This window comes from Lontra canadensis, unplaced genomic scaffold, assembly GCF_010015895.1.
Source record: "Lontra canadensis isolate GAN:19392208 unplaced genomic scaffold, GSC_riverotter_1.0 scaffold25, whole genome shotgun sequence".
NCBI classification, from domain to species: domain Eukaryota; kingdom Metazoa; phylum Chordata; class Mammalia; order Carnivora; family Mustelidae; genus Lontra; species Lontra canadensis.
This window is the reverse complement of record NW_022631019.1, coordinates 8,468,861-8,484,212: the sequence shown is the minus strand read 5'-3', so window position 1 is coordinate 8,484,212 and position 15,352 is coordinate 8,468,861. Positions and strand designations below refer to the sequence as shown.

The following is a 15,352-nucleotide window of genomic DNA, read 5'->3' as shown; positions in this document are numbered from 1 at the left end:
ATCTCTGAAATTAGCGCGATCTCACAGCCTGAGCGGCAGAGCTTAGACCCACTTTTCCCGGTGGCGGACAAAGTAAGGGCGAGTCTGACTGTCAATGGGGTCACAGTGTCGGGAGACCATGGGTGTGGTTTCTCGTACAGAGGAGTGACTGGAAGTAAACTGGTGAAACCTACATTTTCAAAAGAATTGTGTTTCCAGAGAAACCACCTACCCTGAGGCTTTCATGGACCCAATAGGGCAGTCAGGACTTTGATGGGAAACATCTGTCTCGGTCCAACTGTGGCTTTTCTGGGTCAGCTGAACTTCTAAGCTGATCTTAGCTGTAAATTTGTAACTTTTGTTTGACTGAAGGTTTCCAGATTCTCTTTTCCCTCTGGCCAGAGAATTTCTAACAAAACCACTGACTCCCACAGGCCCTATGACTTCAAATGACATGTGAACAACATAAAAAAAAAACCAACAACAAACAAAAAAACCCCGAACAACCCAATTTAAAAATGAACAGAGCACTTGAATGTATGTTTCTCCAAAGACATACAGATGGCCCACAAGCCCCAGAAACAATGTTCCCCATCACTCATCATCAGGGAAATACAAACCAAAACCACAACGAGATACCAATTCACACCCATTCGAATGGCTAGCATCAAAAAAGCAGAAAATAGGGGTGCCTGGGTGGCTCAGTGGGTTAAAGCCTCTGCTTTCGGCTCAGGTCATGATCCCAGGGTCCTGGGATCGAGCCCCGCATCGGGCTCTCTGCTCAGTGTGGAGCCTGCTTCCCTTCCTCTCTCTCTGCCTGCCTCTCTGCCTACTTGTGATCTGTCAAATAAATTAAAAAAAAAAAAAAAGCAGAAAATAAGCAGGGATGTGTAAGCGGACAAACTGGAACCCACAGAAGGCCCTGAGAGCTGGGGGTCCATCAGTTCCTGCAGCAGAACCTCCCCCGCCTGACTAGCACGCGAGCCATGCGCAGTGGGCAGACCACGCTTCACACGAGCCATGCGCAGCGGGCAGACCACGCTTCCCCGGCGTCCCAGCTCTTGTGGAGGCCACAGGAGACCACAACCCTTGTTCCAGCCCTCTGAGCTGAGAAACCTCAGAAAAACCACGTGCCTCCTCTGGGCTCTGGGCTCCCACTTATGCCATTTTTATCCTACAAAACCAGGAATTGCATCATGTTCAACCTATCAGGAGGAAAACAGACACTGGCTGGTAACCCAGAAGGGGAGATCCGGACCCTCTGCCAACCTGGCCTCCAGCTCACCGCCTGGCTCTTGGCTTCCCTGTCTGTGCCTGCGGTGGCTCTGATCACCCGTGGCTCCCAGCCTGGGCTGGAGAGGGCAGGGGAGGAGCCACTGGCCCAGGGACTTCAAGAGAGGCTCTCCGGCAATAGGCCCCAGCTTTAGGGACCAGGAAGAAGGGGAGAACTCACTCACTGCCAGCTGTCCACAGCTTGTCTTATCCAGGGGATCAGCCTGAGCCCCGGGCCCCCACCTGGGAGGCCACCCACTCGGAGCTGGGAGCTGCACAAAGAGCCATGCCCTGGTCCGTGGAATCACCCAGCCCAGTGTAGGTTGTCTCACGTGTCTGTCCCCAGGCGAAGGGAAGAGGCTGCGGCCAGGGCACCTCCTGGCCGCAAAGGGCATCAGCAGGACAGACCCAGCACACAAGGCCATCTGGAGCTACACAGAGTACTGAGCTTTATTTATAAACATGCCACAGAATCCTCTTCCCTCCTGCCTCCCAACCCTGGAGACCCCACCTCTGTCCCCAGGAAGGAGAAAGGCCTGGGCCCATCCACCTGCCCAACTAGGAGGGTGGGACCCAAGTCCACCTCCAGCTGAGGCCAGGCAGGGCTCCCTTGTCGTGGGTGCCCCAGCAGAAGAGAGGGGTCACAGGTGACGGTAGGGGTTCTGTCCTCCTCCAAGTGGCCAGTCCTCAGGGCTTCAGCCAGGGGGCGCGTGGCTGGGGTTCTGACCAGATTGGGGTGGATGGCGGAACCCTGGCTGGCAGGGCCTGAATGGTAAATGGGGAGGTGTCAGAGGGAACCAGTTGAGAGGTCCCCTCGCTTCCCACCTCATCCCCTTCTGGATCAGAGAGTCAGGGTCACCTTCCTGGGTGGGGTGCGGGAGCTGGCAGGGAGCAGGAGAGCCTAGAAGGGTGCCATGGGCTGGGGGGGATAGGCCCCTTCCAAGAGATGTTTCTGGGCTCTGCAGTCCCTGCCCCCGGCTGCCCCCCAGGGCCTGCTCCAAGGCATCTGTCCCTCCTGGGGCACCCTGGACCATACCAGGTGGGAAGGACTGGCAGCTGACAGCTTCTGGTGCTGGGCCTCGGAGAAGACACAGGACCAGAGGTCCAGGCTCTTGGGGGCTGAGCTCTTCTCAGACTTCGGAGGGAGAATGTCCCAGCCCAGCATGCAGTGCTGTGGAGAGCGAGGGGTTAAGGCGCCCGACCTGTGGCAGGGCTACCTTCTGATGAGGTACAACCCAGGGAGGGGGCTGCGTCCCCCCAAACAGTCATGACGTGCCCCAGAGACTGAGGCTCCCCCAGGACAGGCCTGTGTCCACCCACTGGGTTACCCCAGGCCTTCCTTTCACTACTGACCCAGGCCCTGGGCCCCTGGCCTGAGACAGAAGGAGGGAAGCCCGTGGATGCTGACAGAGCTCTTCCTGTGTGCCAGACTCTGTCCCATGCCCCTGACATGTACTGATTCACTGAGGTGCCCCACTCATCCCACCAGTCTGAGGACCGTACGCTGTTCCCATTTTACAGATGAGCAGACCAACTTTCCTCAGCATCCCTTCTCCTCCCATAATCCCAGCTCCCCAGCCTCAACTGAGAGTGGGGTCCCCACGGACCCCCCGCCCTACCCAGGAGACACAAAGAACTCTTCCATGGGAGGCACTAGGAAACACAAGGACCTGGATTCAAATCCCCACTCTTCCACCTGCTGACCCAACACCTGTCACCTCCCTCTGCCTCAGTCTCCTTATCTGTACAGTGGGATGGCAACAGGGCCCGCAGTCTTGGGGGCTGGGGGGGCTCCATGAGCTCATCCTCCTAACAATGCACACAGCACCCTAGAGCTCAATCCGAGAGGCTCGTGTGCCTGATGCGAGCAGCGGGCAGACGCTTCTGGAAGTGTTGGGGTGGGGGGGTGAGGAACGGGAGCGAGCACAGTCACGGGTGACGGAAGGAGCCCAGCCTGACCTCTGGAGACCCGCGTGCTCGCTCTCCTGGTGCCCAGCCTCACTCTCTGGGTCCCAGGGTCCCCTGGGTCCCAGGGTCCCCCGGGGCCCGGGCTCCGAGCCCAGCCCCACCCCCGCCCCGCAGGGCAGCTCACCCGGGGCAGGGCCAGCGTGTCAGAGGCGTCGAAGCTCTTCCGCCGGTGGATGCGGTACCGGTGTGGGGGGTCCAGGATGGATAGCGGGACACTCACCCTGCAGGGGGACAGCGGACTGGCTGCTAGGGGGCCCGCCCTGCCCTCCCGCAGGCCGGGCGGGCCTCAGGCTCGGCTCTTCTCCGGCTGCCCCGAGGTGTCCTACACGCTCGGGCCACTCACCTGACCTGCGCCGGCGCCACCAGAGTCTCAGGACGCTTCTGGTCGCGAGGGGCCCGGCAAAGGCGGCAGGGGGTGCCGGGATCGGACGGCTCCAGAAACAGCCGCCGGTTGGCGCGGTAGTGGTACACGCCTGCGGGCCGCGAGAGGGAGCGCCTCTTCTCAGCGGGGCCCCCAGATCCCTGCACGCCCCCCGCCGCTGCCCCCAACACACAGGCCCGCCAACACGCCCCCAAGGCCACATGCACAGGCGCACACGTACAGAACACGAACACGCACGTGCGCCCCAGCAGGACACACACTTGGATCTTGCACACGATCGCAAACAGGAACCATGGCTTCACACAGTCACGTTCATAGACACACGCGCGTGTGCCCAAACGGGTCATCACACGTGGGACGCACACACGTGTTCACGTGACCAGCGCACACACCGCACGCTGCAGATGTGAACCCAAAGCAGAGACTCAGGTGCTCGTGTGATACAGCCGGCGCCCCCACCCCCCAGAGCGCGGGCAGCAGAAGTGGGGGCGCACGGGAAAGCAGGCGGCTGGGGAGGGGTGATGGGGGGTGGGGAGGGACACAGGGCCGGCCCTAATCCCCACAAGGCCTGGCCTCCGCTGCCCCCACCCCACTCCCCAGCCCCCATCCAAGGCTTGCCCCATCCTGTCTGGACCTCAGGCCCCCCTCCCTCAGTCCCCACCACCCCAGCTGCTCTCCCAGGCGCCAGAGACCTCACCGGCCAGGCTGCGGGGTGCCTGCCGAGAGCTTCCACTCACATTCATGGTCCTCTTCCACGCCGCTGCTCTCCCGAGGGCCAAGAAACTGGGGGCTGTGAGGGGAGAGAGGTGAGCAGGCTGGGCGATGGGGGTCCCCCAGCCGCCCTGCCCACCCCTCGGCACCCCTGCTCACTCAGGGTCACTGTTAATGCACAACTCCTTGTTGGCTTCCCGGAAATCCTGTAGCTTCGAGAAGAAGGCCTCGGGCTTGCTGGTGATGGGTGAACTGTTGTCCAGAGACCCTGGAGCGGGCAAAGCACCGGGAGCTGCTGTGTGGCCACCGGCCGAGACTCAGGGGGCACAGCCCTCCAGTCTGCGCTGCCCCTACTCTGTCTCGTAGAGACCTGGAGGGGACGCGCCACTCGCTGTGACGTCTGCTCCTGTCTCCGTGCATGTCTACCCTCACGCACTATCATCCGTGCAAAAAATATTAAAACAAAAAATAATTACAGAGCCCCTCCTAGGGGACGCAGTTTTACGTGCCATGGGGAGAGGAGGGAACTAGACAAAGCCCTGCCCTCAGAAGCCTTACAAAAACGGTGGCAAGGGGGGCACCTGGGGGGAGCTGTTGGTCGGGGGTCTGCCTTTGGTTCAGTCATGATCCTGGGGTCCTCGGATCGAATCCCACATCAGGCTCCCTGCTCAGTGGGGAGTCTGCTTCTCCCTCTCCCTCTGCCCATCTCCCCACTACTTGTACTTTCTTTCTCAAATAAGTAAAATCTTTAAATAAAATAAAGAGAGAAAAATTTCATCGGGGTAGAGCATAACAGGTTGCAGCTTTACTGCTGAGCAGATGTAAGACTTTGTGAAGTGGCTCAGAGCTGGCGGCTCAGCCCTCTCAGCTGTCCACGGGGACAGGGGACAACAGCTGCTCCGGCCTAATCAGATCATTGAGAAGAGCAGAGGAGTTAACAGGAGCAAAGCCGAGGGAAGCTCATGGAACACCGCACATGACAGGCCTGAAACAGGCGCCCCATAAAACCTATGCTCCTCACCCTTCCCAGTGCTCGCATGCTGGTGGGACAGACCGAGGAGGGAGAGACGAGGAGGATCTGGGGATGGGGCAGAGCACACAAATGCAGGGACAGGCCCGAGATGGGAGCGATCATTCCCCCTCGGGAAGGAGAGCGAGCAGAGGGACAGGGCAGGCAGGAGGCGGGTGTTTCCACTTTCCAGAAACAGAAAGCAAGGCAGTGAGCTGACAGGCCGGGAAATTCTGGAGACAGGGCCTGCGTCCCCACCACCCCTGGGTCCCAGCAACCCCATGGAGTACCTGCCTCCAGAAGTAACTCGGCCTCTCTGTGCCTCAGTTCCCCCTTTATGAAATGGGGAGCCAAACAGCAGAACCTCTTATGGCCGCTCACTCACGCATTCGACAAGGGTTGTGTGAGGGCCTACTGTGCGCCACATGCCTCTAAGCCCGGGCTCAGGAGATACAGCAAGAAGATGGCTGTGGCCCTGCTTGAGTGAAGCTTATGTTCTACTGGAAAACTCAGCTAAGAAACAAGGAAACAGGACGATTCCTGAGAACAAATGATATAAACATACAAATGATTGATGCCACAGGCAGGGATGTGGGGGGTGGGTTCGAATCCCCACTCTCAGGGTCAGAAGCCCCGGAGCTGGGCCCTCAATGATGAAAAGCAACGAGGGAAGTGCATTCGGGCAGTGGAAACGGCAAGTGCAAAGTGCAAGTGCAAAGGCCCTGAGGTAGTCATGGACCGCACAGAGGCCTGTGAGGCTGGAGCAAAGAGCCAAAGGCTGATAGTCAGAGATCATGTCACATGGCTAACTGAAGCCAGGTCTTACCTCATAAGTCTAGAGAGTAAGTAAGTCTAGATAGATTTTGGATCTTATTCCAAGTGCTAATTACTCTGATTCCCATGTTTAGAAATTCATTCTGGCTACCGTATCAGAAATGGATAGTTAGGGGGGTGGACAAAGTCAGAGGGAGACCAGCCCGGCCACTGAGGCTGCTGGGGGCGGGGGTGCGGGGCGACAAGCAGTTCAATGTAAAGAGATGATATGCACAGAGTTTTGCAGGGCCCTGGCACCAATACACTCTAAATAACATGGCAGCTCGGACTCCTTCATTTGGCACCGGCAGAGCTCGGGCAGGCACAGGGAGGTGGGCATACCTGCAATCCAGTCGTAGCCTAAGTACGGCCTGAGGCGCCAGCTCCTGTCAGGCAATGCAGCCTCCTCACTGAACGTCACTCTTGACTGAGCAGGGAGACAAAGAGGGGCAAAAGCTAGGCAGGCAGGCCCAGCCCGGAAGGAGGCCCCACCTTGTGGGAAGGAAAGGGACCATGTCTTAACTTATACCCTGACACGGGCCCCAGGGCTCAGCCGGGGGCTTGGGAGTTGGAAGATAAGAGTTTGGCCCCCAAACCCCCCTCTACGTGTGACTCTGAACAAGCTTAGCCTCTGAGCCTTGGTCTTCCCATCTGTATAATGGGCTTATCACCTTCTTCCCAAAGTGCTGAGAAACAACAACCAACCACCACTTTTTAAGCGTTTCCGTGGAGCCAGACATGACTCAAGGTATCTCCAGGAAGCCTCCCACCCTGAAGGGAGCCTGCCAATGAGTGCTTCGTGAGACAGGGAGACTAAAGTTCAAGGAAATACTGTTCTCCCATGTTACCTTGGACAGCCTGCTTTGCTGATCCAGGGTGGAGCTCTGGGCCTGGGACTCCTGAGACACTGGACTGTCCAGATCTGCTGAAACTTCTGGGTCATCTGGGTTTGAGATGGCCAGCAAGGGTGCCGAGTAGGGCCTCAGCGAGCCCAGGGATGCCTGGTGTCCGTACTTGGCAGATGGCAGAGAGATCACTCCAGAGTTGGTCCCATCAGACCAGGACGTATCACAGGGATCACCCTCGTGGGCGTCCTGTAGGCTGGAGGCTCTGAAGGCCATTAAAGACATCTCCTGGGACGATGGTGTCTGGGAGTCATAGCTGCTGGTGGAGTCCAGGGCTGACTGGAACAGAGGGGACAGGTCACCCAGGGAGCGGCCCAGCCACCCACCCAGCTGATCTGCTCTAGGCACAAAGGCCTGGATCCTCAATCCTCATCCCCGCTCTGGCCTCTGCAGTGTCCCAGGTCAATCCCTTCTTGGCTGGGCCTCAGTTTTCTCTAAACTGGATGTGTTGCACAGGAGGCCTGGGACCTGCCTAGTTGGGCAGCCACTTCCACGCCTGCCTTGCGAGTTCTCAACGTGGGGGCTCACCTTTGAGGCCGCCTTGGCCACTGACCGCCGCACGGCATCCTGCCCGGCCCACAGCTGCTTCAGGAGCGCCAAGTTGAGCTGCCGGAGCTGCACCAAGTCCTTGGTCTCCACCATCCCAGGTGTACGGCGTGGCGTCCCCCTGGGCTGCAGTGTACCCTCGGGCTGGGTTCCAAGCCCAGCTCTTCTACCTAAAGTGAAGACAGCACGACACCAGCCAAGGAGGCTGGGTTCGAATCCCCACTCTCCTACTTCCTAACTGTGCAGCCTTAAGCAAGTTATTTAATCGCTCTGTGCCTCAGTTTCCTCAACTGCCAGATGATAACAGACCTCCTGAGATTACGCAGGGATTAAACGAGGTAATGCATGTTAAGCCTTAGTATGGTGCCTGGTAAACAGTGAGCATTCAACAGATGTCTATCATTAAACAGACCAAAGTGTGTTTACTTACATGCCCCAAAGGGAACGATCCCCCTTGAACAACCTTAACTATGACATTAGTTTAATTTGTAGAAAACAGTGAGGGCACGTCTACAAATGTATTATAATTTGTGAATCCGACACAGATCAGGCTTCTGAAGAGAGGCGTCCCTCGGTCCTGCCCACCCTTCCATCTTCCCCTTCTTGCTACAAATGAAGAAACCAAAGCTCAGAGGAATTAACCAACCTGCCCCACGTGACACCGCTAGTAAGTGACAAAGCCGGGATTTGAACCCGAATCTGGCTCCAGGACTCATGGTCACTCCAGCCTCTCCCTTGAAGCAGAGAGGTGCCTGGGATGCCACCTCCTCCTCCTCCTCTCTCAGCCTTTTGCCCCCAGGGACCCAGGCTGGAAGCCCCACCGATGCCTCTAGAAGGAATTTCTGCAGGCTGGGGAGGGGGCTTTCTAATCCCCACGGGGGTCCAGGCCCACGCTCCCCCCAGAAACTCGGTCTCCCTCACTGCGCACCAGGCCGGTTCTAACACCGGGTCCGGCCAGACCCTACTCTCAGAAAGCCCGCCCGGCCCCCCGCCCGTCGCAGCCACACCGGTCAGCTGGGGACCGCCCACACCAGGAGCAGAGGCCGAGCGAGGCCAGGCTCCGATGGATAGTGCTCCCTCCCCCCACCCCGGGCACAGACGACCCTGGGAGGGCGGGGAGGGTGCGGATGAGGGAGGCAAACAGCCTGACCCGCACCACCGGGAGCTCCGGCCCCGCCCTCACCTGAGCGAAAGACCCGGGGTCACAGCCTCTTTCTCAAAAGAAAAACGGGGGCAACAAAACTGCCGGCGGGCTCAGCCTTCGCCTTCCTTCCCATCGCGGCCACCGGATCCTCCGCGGGGATGCTCGAGATGTGGGGGCTCCCCCCGAGTCCTTCCTCCCCACGCCAGCCGCGCCGCTCCCGCACTCACCGCCCGGAACCCTGGAAGCCCGACGCCCGCCGCAGCTTTCGCAGCCAGGAGTTCCGCCCGGCCCACCCCTCGCTTCGCCGGCTGGGGGCGGGGCCCGATGCGGCCTCCCTGATTGGTCAGACTGCGGGCGGAGCGGGACGCTCCGGCAAGCGTTACTCCGCGTTAGGAAGATGCAGTTTCAACGTTGGGGCGGGACCAACAGCGGGACTCAACAACTGATTGGTCAACTTTCGAGACTGCGTACTGGTCGTCGATTATAGAAATGGAGGCGTGCCCCCAGAGGGCGAACTCCAATTGGTCAAGACGGGGCCGCCGGTCCCGCCGGATTTGGCGGCGGCAGTTTCAGAGTGTGGACCTGAAGCTGCTCGCAAAGGGCAGAACCCGGCTGCGCGAGGCCGGGCGGGAGTGGATGGTCGGTGGCTGGAGACCCATTCTTTCCTACTTTCTTCCCAGTATTTGTCGTGCCTACTTTGTACCCAGAGGCACAGTGCCAGGCACAGGGAGGCCGAGAAGAAGGAAGAGAGAGGGAGAGGAGTGGGTTAAACACCTGTAATCCATGCCAGCCCCGTTTTACGGAGAAAACCCAAAACGAGGTGGTACCAGATGAACTGACTTGACCAGAACGTTTTAAAACCAGTCAGTGTAATTCAGCAAATGAACAAGTAGAAAAAAAAGAATAGTAGTGAGGGAGGACGGAAGGAAGGGACTAAAGCAAAGGAAGGGGGTAACCAAGAGGGATGTTTCTGGGGTGCTGGACACGCTCTGAAACTGGGTTGTGGTGCAGGCTGCACAACTTTGTAAACTTATTAAAATGGTTTGGTTGTACACTTAAAATGAGTGAATTTAAGGGTGTGTAAATTACACCTCAATAAAGCTGTGTTGTTGTTAAGTTCATACCCACTGCAGGAGCCATTCTACTCTTAAACATTTATCCAAGCGGGAGAAAATTGTCCCTACAAAGATTTGCATATGAGTGCTCACAGCAGCTATTTCCAAACACAGGTCAACATGTGTCTACCAAATCAGGGCATATCCATACAATGGCTACTATCCTGCAATAGCCATGAACAAACTATTGATACGCACAATACGGATGCATCTCAAGATAGTTATGTTGCCTGGAAAAGAAAGGGTATGCACTGTATCTTCCATCCGTATAGAACTTTAGAAAATGTGAACAGATGTATAGTGATAGATCAGTGGGGATGGAAGGAGGAATGACAAGGGGGCATGACAGAGCCTTGGGGGTGATGGGTTTGTCCACTGTCTTGGTTGTGGTGATGGCCTCACGGTGCATACATATGTCTAAACTTAATGTACACTTTAAACATTCAGCTTATTGTATATAAATTATATCTCAATAAGGGACGCCTGGCTGGCTCCGGCGGTAGAGCATGCGACTCTTGATCTCGGGGTGGTGAGTTCAGGTCCTATGTTGGGCATAGAGCTTACTTTAAAACAAAAAGATTAATTAATTAATTAAATCTCAATAAAGGTATTAAAAGATGTGAAGCAGGACGCCTGCGTGGCTCAGTTGGTTAAACATTTGCCTTTGGCTCAGGTCGTGATCCCAGAGCTCTGGGATCAGCTGTCTATCAGGCCCCCCACAGAGCAGGAAGCCTGCTTCTTCCTCTCCCTCTGCCTGCTGCTCCCCCGCTTGTGCTCACGTTCTCCCTCTCACTCTGTCAAATAAATAAATAAATAATTCTTAAAAAAAAAAAAAAAAGATGTGAAGCGACTAAAAGAAACAAATAAGAACTTGGTCTCGTTGGGCACAGTGTGTTTGCACTAGCTGGAATGGACAGCTGCCACTCCCGTGTCACCACCAGCCCCTCTCGGGGGTGGCCCTGAGGACAAAGATGAAGGCCAAGCCTCCCAGTGGACACAGCTGTGCACTGCATACTTGGTCACTCATGCATAAAGAGGGATGAACGGCCTGAGGGAAAGGCACACACCACCACCCTGGGTGGTGGCAGGTGATCTGGCTGGTGCCTAGGAGTTTCGGGGAGAAAGTTCGGAAGATGGGGTCCCAGGAGAACTGGGGAGGCGGTAGGAAGATAAGCCAGTGAGCACCAATGGGCAGGGCACAACAGATGAAATCCGTGTCTCGCGTTTCAAATCCACCCATCAGAGATGTCCAGGGCAGGGGAGACAGTCACCAAACAGCTGGAACGGGAAACGTGCTGGTAGACATCAGCCAGCCTCCCTCCGCAGCCTCCCTGGTGCGGGTGGGTGCAGAGGGCCCAAGGACAGACAGAGCGGCCACGATGACAGGAGTGAAGCGGCCTGGGCTCCTCTCCTGAAGGCTCCGGGAGGTCCCGAATGCCTGGTCTGCCAAAGCAAGACCAAAGCTGAGCCCTCTTTACGCCATCTCCAAGGGACCAGCCAGCCACTGGAAGCAGGTGGATTGCATCTGACCTCCGTCTGCCCTGGAGGGAGCAATTTGCACTTACTGAGATTGATGCTAATCCACATACGGTCCCCCCTGACCGGCCTGTGTTTGGGGCGGGGGGCTCATCCCGACCACCATCTGAGGGCTTTGGATTCCCCGATGTAGTGACGTGATATACACACAGGGGCTCACACTAAGGGACCTGTTTTTGGTAAAATGTGGAACAATGTGCTTGTGACCAAAGGACCCACTGATCTTTCCAGGAACACCAACACCCACGTGGCATTGCCTGGAAGGACCAAGCTCAGGGACCATACCTCACAGCTCTGCTCTCTGAGCAGCTGAGATAGGCCACCGTGTCCCCTGTGGCTAGAATATTCGGGGACAGGAAGCAGAGGGTGTAAATAGAGGCCCTTCCCTCCAGCACTCCAGTGACCCACTTCTGGACTTTGTGTTTCCTGTGCCCGGAGGCAGGAAGCTTCTGCTGAGGGACACGATACAGTCCCATCAAACTTGAAGATGTGGCCATCCCCCCGGTGGCTGTGCCTGTCCTGCTGGTGGACCAGGGGATAGAGCCGCCGTGCTGCTGGGGAGAGATTCTGATCCCCGTGAGGAGGCAGGGCTGCTGCTATGCGGTGGGACAGAGAACTGTCGGGAACACCCTCAAGTGTCTGTCCCTTGGTGCCTCTACACTCACTGGTACCGGCAGGCGGCAGTCGTGGCAATCACGGCCCAAGCAGAACCAGACAGCCAAGGGCTCGGGTCCCCTGGGATGAAGTCTGGATCACCCCACCAGGAACCAGCGCAGCTGCGGCATAGGCTAGGACAAGGACAGTCCAGAATGGGGCTGGACGATGGACAAGCTGGACCAGCAGGGCCTGTAGCTTCGGTCACTAGTCCCCCAAGGCAGACGCCGCGCTGGCTACTGCCTCAGAGGGCTCTGGCAGGTCAGACTGAGACCTCCCCTCCTGGGGAAGAAGGGAGGGAAGACAAATGCAGCTCCGAGCGATCTGGGAGATAGAATTTTCTACATAAACCCTCTCCTCCGCCTCAGACCCTCTTGGCCGCACTTGCCTGTTGCTCCAGCTCTGCCAGGGCTGAGTGATGCGGGGCAAGCACGACCGGCCCCACCGCCCCCCAGCCCACGCCCGCGCCCCTCACCTCTGCCACCCACCACTGACCCGTTTGGTGTCCCAGCATTCATATATGCAACGCAGAAATACTCAGTGTCCCAAGGGGCAAATCTTCAACCAGTGGGAAGAGACAAATAGTGGATAAATTCTTCCCCCCACCTCCGTCCCCACCCAGGAAAGGTACGAGATTCACCTGCAGGGCTTCTCAAGGTCACCATCTGTTAATCTGCAGGCCCATCCAACTGCGGCCAACTCGATAATGCATCCTTCTGACAGCTCTCCCTCCTTCCGACTTCTCTCTCCCTCCTTCCGACTTCTCTCTCCCTCCCTCTCCTCCCTGCTCCTCCCTGGGGTTGTTCCGCAGAAATAAAATGAGGAGAACCCTGGCCAAGGCGCCATCCATGTGCTGACTCCCAAACGTGTATCTCCAGGCCAGACTCCGCCTGAGCTCCAAGTTCTCGTGTCCAACTACAGAAGATGGGCCTTACATTTAACGAGTCCAAAAATGGACTCCTGATTTCCCCCAAACGTGCTCCACTGAAGCTGTCCCCCTCCTACCATGTGCCCAGGACCCCGAGTCACCATGACTCACCCAGTCCGTCAGCACAGCCCATCATTTCTAGCTTTATATATATTTTTAAGATAGGTCTATTTATGAGAGAGAGAGAGAGAGAGAGAGAGAGAACCCCAAGCAGACTCCACCCAACGCAGGACTTGATTCCATGACCCCAAGACCACGACCTGAGCCAAAACCAAGAATCAGATGTTCAACCAACCTAGTCACCCAGGGACCCCCATGCGATCTTTAAAAGGACTCCAGAGGGTGCCTGGCTGGCTCAGTTGTTAAGTGTCTGTCTCCGGCTCTGGTCATGATCCCAGCGTCCTGGAATGGGGCCCCACATGGAGCTCCCTGCTCAGCGGGAGGCTTGCTTCTCCCTCTCCCACTCCCCTTGCTTGTGTTCCCTCTCTCACTGTCTCTCTCTCTCTCTCTCTCTGTCAAATAAACAAATAATATCTTAAAAATAAATAAATAAATAAAAGGACTCCAGAACCTGCTTTTCACCACCTCCATCACAGTCACCTGGCCCCGGGTACCATCCTCTCCTCCTTGGAACACTGGTAACATTCTGACTGGACCCCTGCTTCCATCCTTACTCTGTTGTCTTCACAGCAGCCTGGGACCCCATAAATATGGGGGTGGCTGGGTGGCTTAGTGGGTTAGGCCTCTGCCTTTGGCTCAGGTCAAGAGCTCAGGATCCTGGGATCCACCCCAGGATTGAGCCCCGCATAGGGTTCTCTGCTCAGCAGGGAGCCTACTCCCCCTACCCTGCCTGCCTCTCTACTTGTGATCTCTCTCTGTCAAATAAATAAATAAAATCTTAAAAAAAAAAAAAAAAAGGAAAACGGAAGGCAGCTTATGGGACTTCTCTGCTCAAAGCTCTCCAATTGCACCTACCTCACTCAGAGTAAAGCCAAAGTCCTTACCTGTGAGATGCCGATCTGCCTCCATGTCCCTTTCGTACCTTGTCTCCCACTTCTCTCCCCCTCCCTCACTCTGCTCTAGCCACACCAGTGTCATTATGTTCCTTAAAGATAATGGGCATGCTCCTACCTCAGGGCCTTTGCACCTGCTAGTCCCTCCATCTAGAATGCACTGCCCCAGGTGTCTACAGATTTCATTCGCAAGGTCATCCTTCAAATATTGTCTTCTCAGAAGGCCTACCCCAACCACACTGTTGTAACACCCTCCCCAAACTTTCCCAGCCTCATTTCCCCCCACAGTCCTTATCTGCTGATATACTATGACTTTTACTCAACTGGGGGTTTTTTTAGTGATTTTTATTTATTTGACAGAGAGATAGAAAGTACACAAGCACGGGGAGAGGCAGAGGGAGAGGGAGAAGCAGGCTCCCCGCTGAGCAGGGAGCCCGATGTGGGACCAGATCCCAGGACCCAGGGGTCACGACCTGAGCTGAAGGCAGACGCTTAACCAACTGAGCCACCCAGGCGCCCTATTCAACTGGCTTTGCCTGTAGTCCAGCTTCCCAGCATACCAGCTCTGGAAAAAGACGGACGCTTTTATCCACATGACTCATTGCTGTGTCTCTAATGCTAGGCACCATGCTCATTAGCACATAGTAGGCACTCAAATATTTCGATGAATTCATGAACTCCCTCATCTGCACAAACATATCACTGAAAGTCTGAGATTTGGGTTCATGCATATAAATGTCCGACACGTGCTCAGCTCTCATTAAACATCGGCTGTTCTAATCTCAAGCCTGATGACTCAGAGCCAGAAATCCGTGTCCTGGAGCACAGGGTGAATTCAGCTGACGTCTGTGAAGAGGGCTCAGACTTGGAAGAGGGGCACATTCTGGCCACTTTGTGATTTTACTTTGTGATTAAGCAGGGACACTATTACTGGAAAACCAAAAATCCCACCTCTTGGATTCCCCAGAACTCTCAGTGGGTGGGTGAGGTAGGCTGAGCAACCACAGGCTTCTGGTCTCCACGGGGCACAGAGAACTAGGCGGTGCTGAGTGAGGAACAGGGTGTGGAACACCTTTATCCAAAGATGGTAGGAGCAGCTGGTGTGGGTTGCGAACAGCAGCGGAAGAGAGAATCCCTGTGCATCACAGGAAAAGGGCACTGACTTTAGATCTTCGGCTTTACCTACATATACACACGTGTGTGCTGGTTCATCATGTATTTCTAATTGTGGGTAAGGAAGAAAGACAGAAAGACACACAGACAGAAAGAGAGAGAGCAAGAAAGAAAGAGAGAGAGGGGGGCGCCTGGGTGGCTCAGTGGGTTAATGCCTCTGCTTTAGGCTCAGGTCATGGTCTCAGGGTCCTGGAATCGAGCCTT

At 56.3% G+C, this 15,352-nt stretch overlaps 1 protein-coding gene across 3 annotated transcripts; it reads right to left on the bottom strand.

Annotated features, from left to right (window-relative positions):
* Window positions 1-1,677: 1,677 nt before the first annotated feature.
* Window positions 1,678-9,068, bottom strand: MIIP (migration and invasion inhibitory protein). 3 transcript variants are annotated; one of them, XM_032863438.1, is made up of 10 exons: window positions 8,957-9,068; window positions 7,568-7,755; window positions 6,983-7,318; window positions 6,477-6,561; window positions 4,472-4,580; window positions 4,339-4,391; window positions 3,563-3,692; window positions 3,344-3,440; window positions 2,288-2,422; window positions 1,678-2,016 (listed from the first exon to the last, which is right to left on the bottom strand). In XM_032863438.1, exons 2-10 carry the CDS (start codon window positions 7,679-7,681, stop codon window positions 1,939-1,941), a joined length of 1,137 nt encoding a protein of 378 aa, XP_032719329.1. In that variant the 5' UTR covers window positions 7,682-7,755; window positions 8,957-9,068; the 3' UTR covers window positions 1,678-1,938. The 3 variants fall into 3 exon arrangements, with proteins under 3 accessions (XP_032719329.1, XP_032719331.1, XP_032719330.1); XM_032863440.1 differs by lacking the exon at window positions 8,957-9,068 and adding an exon at window positions 8,769-8,881; XM_032863439.1 differs by lacking the exon at window positions 8,957-9,068 and having other exon boundaries at window positions 7,568-7,986.
* Between the last annotated feature and the right edge of the window lie 6,284 nt (window positions 9,069-15,352).

Excerpts from the sequence above, each read along its gene's own strand:
- MIIP (XM_032863438.1), bottom strand. The coding sequence starts at position 7,681 with ATGGTGGAGACCAAGGACTTGGTGCAGCTCCGGCAGCTCAACTTGGCG. Across the intron at positions 6,562-6,982 it reads AGCAAAGCAGGCTGTCCAAG|TCAAGAGTGACGTTCAGTGA; the intron begins GTAACATGGGAG and ends CTCCCTGCTCAG. Across the intron at positions 2,423-3,343 it reads ACACGCTGGCCCTGCCCCGG|CACTGCATGCTGGGCTGGGA; the intron begins GTGAGCTGCCCT and ends CGCTCTCCACAG.